Source organism: Canis aureus, chromosome 5, assembly GCF_053574225.1.
Source record: "Canis aureus isolate CA01 chromosome 5, VMU_Caureus_v.1.0, whole genome shotgun sequence".
Classification (NCBI taxonomy): domain Eukaryota; kingdom Metazoa; phylum Chordata; class Mammalia; order Carnivora; family Canidae; genus Canis; species Canis aureus.
In genome coordinates this window covers 72,246,592-72,255,822 of record NC_135615.1, presented here as the reverse complement: position 1 = coordinate 72,255,822, position 9,231 = coordinate 72,246,592, and the positions used below count along the sequence as shown (strand labels likewise).

At 38.4% G+C, this 9,231-nt stretch overlaps 1 protein-coding gene across 1 annotated transcript; it reads right to left on the bottom strand.

The window, feature by feature from the left end:
- Window positions 1-1,088: 1,088 nt before the first annotated feature.
- Window positions 1,089-1,877, bottom strand: LOC144314549 (malignant T-cell-amplified sequence 1-like). Its single transcript, XM_077898820.1, has one exon. It carries the CDS (start codon window positions 1,762-1,764, stop codon window positions 1,219-1,221), a length of 546 nt encoding a protein of 181 aa, XP_077754946.1. The 5' UTR covers window positions 1,765-1,877; the 3' UTR covers window positions 1,089-1,218.
- Window positions 1,878-9,231: the final 7,354 nt, after the last annotated feature.

Below are 9,231 nucleotides of genomic sequence, written 5' to 3'. Positions count from 1 at the left end.
TCATTTGTAATCACTGAGTAACATTCTGTTGTATGGTTGTACCACAGTTGATCTGGTCTTTCACCTATGGAGATATCGGATATCTTGATTGCTTCCAGGTTTTTAAAAAAATTTATCTTTAATTAATTAATTAATTTTTAAAAGTAGGCTCCACACCCAACATGGGGCTGAAACTCACAATCCAGTCACATGCTCTACCGACTGAGCCAGCCAGGTGCCCCTAATTGCTTCTAGTTTTGACTGTTATGAATAGAGCTGCTATAAACACTCATGGGCAGGTTTTCATGTGGACATACTTTTTCAGCTAATGAGGATAAATACCAAGGAGCATGACTGCTGGCTGGTAAGGGTGTTTCCCTTTGTGGGAAACTGCCAAAGTGGCTGTCCCATTTTGCATTCCCTCCATCAATGAGTTTCCTATTGTTCCACGTCCTTGTCAGCATTTGGTGTTGTCAGTGTTTTGGATCTTGGCCATTCTAATAGGTGTGTAGTGGTCTCTCATTACTGTTTTACTTTGCATTTTCCCTGGTGACATATGAGGTGGAGCATCCTTTCATCTACTTCTTTGCCATCTCTAGGTCTTCTTTCATGAGGTGCCTGTTCAGATCTTTTGCTTATTTTTTTTAATTTTTTATTTATTTATGATAGTCACAGAGAGAGAGAGAGAGAGAGAGAGAGAGGCAGAGACACAGGCAGAGGGAGAAGCAGGCTCCATGCACCGGGAGCCCAACGTGGGACTCGATCCCGGGTCTCCAGGATCGCACCCTGGGCCAAAGGCAGGCGCCAAACCGCTGCGCCACCCAGGGATCCCCTTTTGCTTATTTTTTAATTGAGTGTTTGTTTTCTTACTGTTTTAAGAGTTGTGTGTTTTGGATACAAGTCCTGTGTTGGATATGTGTGCATTTTGCAAATATTTAATTCCAATTTGTCACTTGTCTTTTCACTCTTTCAGCAAAGCCTTTCAGCTGAAAAGTCCAGCTTGCTATTTTTTTTTTCATGGATTGTGCTATTGGTTTTATATCTAAAAAGTCATTGCCATGCTGCACATGGCTGGCTCAGTCAGAAGAGCATAAGACTCCTGATTTTTTTTTTTTTTTTTTAGCATCTGTTGAATTTATTCAGCATAACCAGAGGTATTGTCTTCATGCTGTCACCCACAGACACAAACACAGATACAGCACAATATCCGTATTTAGCCAAGTGCATTCCTTCCGAGGCTCATTTATATGTCTTCATATGCCACAGCCCATCATTTAAATAATGGATATTTTCAATGCCAATTCCTTTGTTGACTTTCTCAATATCTTCTGCAGACATCTTCATGACTCCAACACACAGAGCATGCTGTTTTCCTTCTGCCATAATTGCAACAATTGTATCTACTGCAGCAGGGTAAAGTTTAGCTCCAGGAGAAGTTAAGCCTGGACACATGATATTTGCTCCACTGAGTACAAATTTGATGGCTCCTTTATCAACTTGCTGGTGTGGCAGGATAAAAGGATATTTGTGAAGTAACCTTAGGGTTGGATAAAAAGGCCCTTCTCTTTGTCTAAAAAATAGTAATCCTCCATTTACTGTAAGGATTTCTATATGTTCATGGCATCGCACTATTTTGACAGGATCTTTCTTAGGCATGATTTGATTAAGCCATGGTTCAATACCTGGAAATTGTTCTATCAATTGGTTCTTAATACCTTTTATAACTGAGGTTTTCAACTGGATGCAGTTGGACACATTTTCTTTTTCATCAAATTTCTTGAACATGATCCAAAGTGAAGGGGGTGACGATAGGGAAAGGCTCGGAATGGGGAAAAATTGAATTAGTAAGGGGCCAGCAGATCTCTAACACGAGGAAGGCCGGCACTGACAGTCGGAGCTGTGAGAGACTCTTGATCTTGGGGCAGTGAGTTTGAGCCCCACGTAGGATGTAGAGATTATTTAAATAAAAATAAACAAAAAGTCATTGCCAAATGGAAGGTCACCTAGGTTTTTTTCCTATCTTGTAGCAGTTTTGTGTTTTATGTTTAGGTCTGTAATCCATTCTGAGGGTGTGTGTGTGTGTGTGTGTGTGTGTATGTGTGTGTGTGAGAAAGGTATAAAGATCTTTGTCTAGATTCATTTTTGTCCATGTAGTTGCCCATTTGTTCCAGCACCATCTGTTGAAAAGCTGTCCTTTCTGTATTGAATTGCCTTTGCTCCTTTGCCAAATATCAGTTGGCTATATTTGTGTGGGTCTATTTCTAGGCTTTCTATTCTGTTCCATTGATCAATTTTATTTGTCTTTTTGTTTTGTTTTGTTTAGCCAATACAACTCTGTCTTGATTACTGAAGTTTATAGTCAGACTTGAAATTAGGTAGGCTTGGTCTTCTTACTTTATTCTTCTCCCTCAATGTTGTGTTGGCTATTCTTGTTTTTTCTCCCCCCTTTCCATATACATTTTAAAATCAGTTTGTTGATAGCTACAAAATAACTTGCTAGGAGTTTGATTGGGTTTACATGGAATCTGCAGTTATTCTAACAATATTGATTTTTTTCTATCCATGAACATGGAATATCTCTCCATTTATTTAGATATTTGATTTTTTTTCCCTCCAGAGATCTTGTACATATCCTGTTAGATTTATACATGAAGTATTCCATTTTAGAGGGGTGCTAATGTAAATGATATTTACATTAAATGGTATTAAATATTCAATTGCAATAGAATATTTTTAATTTTTTAATTTTTATTTAAAAAAATTTTTTTTATTAATGAGAGAGAGAGAGAGAGAGAGAGGCAGAGACACAGGCAGAGGGAGAAACAGGCTCCATGCAGGGAGCCCAATGTGGGACTTGATCCTGGGACTCCAAGATCACGCCCTGGGCCAAAGTCAGGCATCAAACTGCTGAGCTACCCAGGGATCCCTGAATATTTTTTTAAAAGATGCATTTATTTTTTTTCAGATGGGGGGATGGGCAGAGGGAGAGAGTCTTAAGCAGACTCTGCACTGAGCATGGAGTCTATAGCAGGGCTGGATCTCAGGGCTTGAGTGAAACCAAGAGTCAGATGCCTCCCACCTAGGCACCCCTGCAATTGACTTTTGTTTTTTTTGCTTTTTTAAAAAACAATTTTTTTTTTGTTTTAAGGGAAAGAGAGAGTGTGCACATAAGTGGGGTGAGGGGCAGAGGGAGAGGGAGAAGCAGACTCTTCACTGAGCAGGGAGCCTGATATGGGATTCATCCTGGGACCCAAAGATCATGACCTGAGCCAAACGCAGGGACTTAACTGATTGAGCCACCCAAGGACCCCTGCAATTGACTTTTGTATATTAATCTTGTATCCTGAAAACAACTTGCTTTAGTGGCAGGGGTTCTTCTGTCAGTTCTTCAGGATTTTCTACAAAGATGATGATATCATTTGTATATGTTTGTCTATATTTGTGAATAGACAGCTTTATTTTTTCTTCTCAATCTGTATCTTTTATTTCTTTTTTTTGTCTTATTGCATTCCTTAGGACTTTTATATTAATGTTAACTAGGAGTGGTGAGCGGGATTATCCTTGCCTTGTTGCTGATTTTAGGGGGAAAGCATCTAGTTTCTCACCATTAAGTACAATGTCAGCCAGAGTTCTTTTAAAGATTTATCAAGTCTATCCCTATCCTAGTTTGCTGTGAGTTTTTGTCATGAATTAGTATTAGATTTTCTTAAATGCTTTTTCTGTACCTATTGGTATGCTCATGTCATTTTTCTTCTTTAGCCTGTCATGTGATGGATTGCTTTAATTGGATTTTGAATATTGAATTAGTTGTGCATACATGGAATATCTGATTGTGGTATATAATGTTTATTTATTATAGAACTTTTATTTTTTAATTATTTTTTTTGTTTTGGTAGTTTGTGGTTTTCCAGAAATGTGTCCATTTCTTCTAGATTGCCTAATTTGTTGGCATACAGCTGTTCATAATATGTTTTTAAAATCGTTTGCATTTCCTTGGTATTGGTTGTGATTTCTACTTTTTCATTTGTGATTTTATTAGAGTCTTTTCTCTTTTGTTTTTAATAAGCCTGGCTAATGGTTTATCTATCTTATTAATTCTTTCAAAGAACTAACTCCTGGTTTTGTTAATCTGTTCTACAGTTCTTCTGGTCTCTATTTCATTGAGATCTGCTTGAATCTTTATTAACCCTCTTCTGATTGGTGCAGGTTTTATTTGCTGTTCTTTCTCCAGTTCCTTTAGGTGCAAGTTAGCTTGTGTATTTGAGTTTTTTCCAATTTTCTGAGGGATGCTTGTATTGCAATGTATTTCCCTCTCAGGACTGTTTTTGCTGTATCCCAAAGATTTTGAATGGTTGTATCTTCATTCTCATTAGTTTCCATGAATTTTTTCATTCTCTAATTTCCTGGTTGACCCTTTCATCTTTTAGTGGGATGCTCTTTAACTTCCATGTGTTTGAATTTCTTTTGTTTGGATTTCTTCCAAATTTCCTCTTGTGATTGAGTGCAAGTTTAAAGCATTATGGTCTGAACATATGCAGGGGACAATCCCAATCTTTTGGTATTGGTTAAGACTTGATTTGTGACCCAGTATGTGGTCTATTCTGGAGAAAGTTCCATGTGCACTTGAGAAGAATGTGTATTCAGTTGCGTTTGGATGTAAAGTTCTGTAGATATCTGTGAAATCCATCTGGTCCAGTGTATCATTTAAAGCTCTTGTTTCTTTGGAGATGTTGTGCTTAGAATATCTGTCATTTGTAGAAAGCGCCATGTTGAAGTCTCCCAGTACTAGTGCATTATTATCTAACTATGTTTTTACTTTGGTTTTTAATTGATTGATATACTTGGAAGCTCCCACGTTAGGGTCATAAATATTCATGATTGTTAGGTCCTCTTGTTGGATAGATCCTTTAAGTATGATATAGTGTCCCTCTTTATCTCTTACTACAGTCTTTGCGATAAATTTTAATTTATCTGATATGAGGATTGCTACCCCTGCTTTCTTTTGAGGACCATTTGAATGGCAAATGGTTCTCCAACCTTTCATTTTCAGGCTGTAGGTGTCCTTAGGTCTAAAATGCGTCTCTTGTAGACAGCAAATAGATGGGTCTTGCTTTTTATCCAGTCTGAAACTCTGCGTCTTTTGATGGGATCATTAAGCCTATTCACGTTCAGAGTTACTATTGAAAGATATGAATTTAGTGTCATCGTAATACCTATTCAGTCCCTGTTTTTGTGATTATTGCTTTGGGCGTCCTCTTTCTTTTACAGAGTCCCCCTTAATATTTCTTGCAGAGCTGGTTTGGTGGTCACATATTCTTTCAGTTTCTGCCTATTTTGGAAGCTCTTTATCTCTCCTATTTTGAATGAAAGACTTGCTGGATAAAGCATTCTTGGCTGCATGGTCTTCTCATTTAGTACCCTGAATGTATCATGCCAGCCCTTTCTGGCCTGCCAGGTCTCTGTGGAGAGGTCTACTGTTAATCTAATATTTCTCCCCATATAAGTTAGGGATCTCTTGTCTCTTGCTGCTTTAAGGATTTTCTCTTTATCTTTGGAATTTGTAAGTTTCACTATTAAATGTCGAGGTGTTGAACGGTTTTTATTGATTTTAGGGGGGAGATCTATCTCCTGGATCTGAATGCCTGTTTCCCTCCCCAAATTAGGGAAGTTCTCAGCTATGATTTGTTCAAATATGCTTTCTGGTCCTCTGTCCCTCTCGGCGCCCTCTGGAACCCCAATTAAATGTAGATTTTTTCCTTCTGAGGCTGTCATTTATTTCCCTTAACCTTTCCTCATGGTCTTTTGTTTTTCTCTTTTTTCCTCAGCTTCCTTCCTTGCTATCAACTTGTCTTCTATGTCATTCACTTTCTTCTACCTCATTAATCCTCATCGTTAGGACCTCCAGTTTAGATTGCATCTCATTTAATTGATTTTTAATTTCGGCCTGATTAGATCTAAATTCTGCAGTCATGAAGTCTCTTGAATCCTTTATGCTTTATTCCAGAGCCACCAGTAGCTTTATAATTGTGCTTCTGAATTAGCTTTCTGAAATCAAACTGTAATCCAAATTCTGTGTGGCAGAGAGTACTGTTTCTGATTCTTTCTTTTGTGGTGAGTTCTTCTTTCTAGTCATTTTGCTCAGTGCAGAGTGGTTAAAAAAGAGTTGTACTTGTTAGAAATGCAAACTCTTCTCTCTCTGTAGCATTCCAGCTGTTCTCTCTCTTTAAATCTCAGGTTGAATTTGTAGGTTTTCAGGATGATTTGAAAGTTATCTAGGTAAGTTGGTGGGGACAGGTGACTTGGGGACCCTACTCCGCTGCCATTTTTGCATAAAACTTTTAATACAACATTAGATTCTATTTGCTACTATTTGTTGAGGATTTTTGTATCTATGTTCATGAATATTGGTCTATAGTTTTCTTGTAATGTTTTTGTCTGGTTTTAGTATTGGGATAATGCTAGTCTCATAAAATGTGTTAGGAAGCATTTCCTCAGTATCTATTTTCTGAAAGAGATTGAGAATTGGTATGATTTCTTTCTTAAATTTTTGATAGAATCCCCCAGTGAAACATATGGGCCTGGTGCTCTCTATTTTGGAAGGTTATTAATTTTTGATTCAATTTTTTTAATTGACATAGGCCTATTCAGATAATTTCTATGTCAGTTTTGGTAGATTGTTTTTCTAGATAATCAGCTTTGTGGAGTTGTTCATAATATTCTTTTAATATCCTTTTAATGTCCACAGGATTAGTAGTGATGGCCTCTTTTACTTCTGACATTAATGATTTGTGTCTTTTTTTATTGCTTAGCTCAGCTAGAAGTTTATTAATTTAAAAAAATCATTCTTTGATTTCATTGACTTTTTTTCCTACTGATTTATTTTCAATTTCACTGATTTCTGCTCTAATTTTTATTATTTCTTGCCATCTGCTTACTTTGGATTACTTTGCTCTTTTTCTAGTTTCCTAAGACAGAAGCTTAGATTATTAATTTCAGATCTTTTTCTTTTTTTTTTTTAATTTTTATTTATCTATGACAGTCACACAGAGAGAGAGAGAGAGAGAGAGGCAGAGACATAGGCAGAGGGAGAAGCAGGCTCCATGCACCGGGAGCCCGACGTGGGATTCCATCCCGGGTCTCCAGGATCGCGCCCTGGGCCAAAGGCAGGCACCAAACCACTGCGCCACCCAGGGATCCCCTCAGATCTTTTTCTTTTTCGCAGTAGGTCTATGGCCAATGTGGGGCTTGAACTTACAACCCTGAGATCAATGGTTGTATACTCCACCAACCAAGCCAGCTAGGTACCCCTTTCTTTTCTGTAGATACATTTGATGCTATATGTTTTCCTCTAAGGACTGCTTTTGCTGCATCCCACAAATTTTATTTTATTATTTTATTTTTAAAAAATATTTTATTTATTCATGACAGACACACAGAGAGAGAGAGGCAGAGACACAAGGCAGAGGGAGAAGCAGGCTCCATGCAGGGAACCTGATCCCGGGTCTCCAGGATCATACCCTGGGCTGAAGGTGGTGCTAAACTGCTGAGCCACCTGGGCTGCCCGCATCCCACAAATTTTAGATTATATTTTCATTTACTTCAAAATATTTCTCTTGAGATTTCTTTGACTTGTGTTGTTTAGAATTGTGTTGCTTAATCTCCAAGTATTTGGGGGAATTTTCCAGCTATCTGTTGTTGATTTCTAGTTTAATTCTATGTGATCTGAGAGCATACTTAACATGATTTTATTCTTTTAAATTTGTTAAGGTTTGTTTTATGGCTCAGAATGTGGTCTATTTTGGTGAACGGTCCATGTAGGCTTGAGAAGAATGTGTATTCTCATTAGGTGAAGTATTTTATAACTGTCAATTTGATTTAGTTCATTGATGACACTGTGATTTGCTGCTTGCTGGATCTGTCACCTACCAAGAGAGATGTTGAAGTCTTCAACTGTGATAGTGGATTTGTGTTTTTCTCTTTGCAGTTCTAGTTTTTACCCCATGTACTTGATACTTTTTAGGTGCTTATACATGAAGGATTTTTACATCATCTTAGAGAAGTCATCTCTTTATCATTATGTAATGTCCCTCTTTATCCCTGATAATTTTCCTTGCTCTGAAGTCTGCTTTGTCTGAAATGAACTAACTTGATTGAGCTTTCTTGTGATTTACCATGATATATCTTTCTCCATTCTTTTACTTTTTAAAATTTTAGGGATCCCTGGGTGGCGCAGCGGTTTGGCGCCTGCCTTTGGCCCAGGGCGCGATCCTGGAGACCTGGGATCGAATCCCACATCGGGCTCCCGGTGCATGGAGCCTGCTTCTCCCTCTGCCTATGTCTCTGCCTCTCTCTATTTCTCTCTCTGTGACTATCATAAATAAATAAAAATTAAAAAAAAAAATAAATAAAATTTTATTTATTTTTAAAAAAGATTCTATTTATTTACTCATGAGAAATGCAGAGAGTGAGAGGCAGAGACACAGACAGAGGGAGAAGCAGGCTCCACGCAGGGAGCTTGACGTGGGACTTGATCCCGGGAGGAAGGCAGGTGCTAAACTGCTGAGCCACCCGGGCTTCCCTTACTTAAAAAAAAAAAAAAAAAAAAAAAGGTTTTATTTATTCATGAGACACACACACACACACACACACACACAGAGGCAGAGACACAGGCAGAGGGAGAAATAGGCTTACTGCAGGAAGCCCAATGTAGGACTTGATTCCAGGACCCCAGCATCAGGACCTGAGCTGAAGTCAGACACTCAACCACTGAGCCACCCAAGTGACCCTATTTTACTTTTTTTTTTTTTTTTTAATATTTATTTTAGGGAGAGAGAGAGCCTGTGAGCAGGAGTTGAGGAATAGAAAGAGACTCTCCACCAAGCATGGAGCCCAATGTGGGTCTTTTTTTTTTTTTTTTTTTTTTTTTAAAGATTTATTTATTTATTTATGATAGTCACAGAGAGAGAGAGAGAGAGAGGCAGAGACACAGGCAGAGGGAGAAGCAGGCTCCATGCACCGGGAGCCCGACGTGGGATTCGATCCCGGGTCTCCAGGATCGCGCCCTGGGCCAAAGGCAGGCGCCAAACCGCTGCGCCACCCAGGGATCCCCCAATGTGGGTCTTGATCCCAGCACCCCAAGATCATGACCTGAGCTGAAATCAAGAATCAGCCATTTAAATGAGTCACCCAAGTGCCCTTATCTTTTTACTTTTAATGTTTCTCTGTATTTAAAATGGTTTTCTTGTACAAAAT

What these genes read in the sequence shown, in the direction of transcription:
- LOC144314549 (XM_077898820.1), bottom strand. Translation starts at nt 1,764, where the DNA reads ATGTTCAAGAAATTTGATGAAAAAGAAAATGTGTCCAACTGCATCCAG.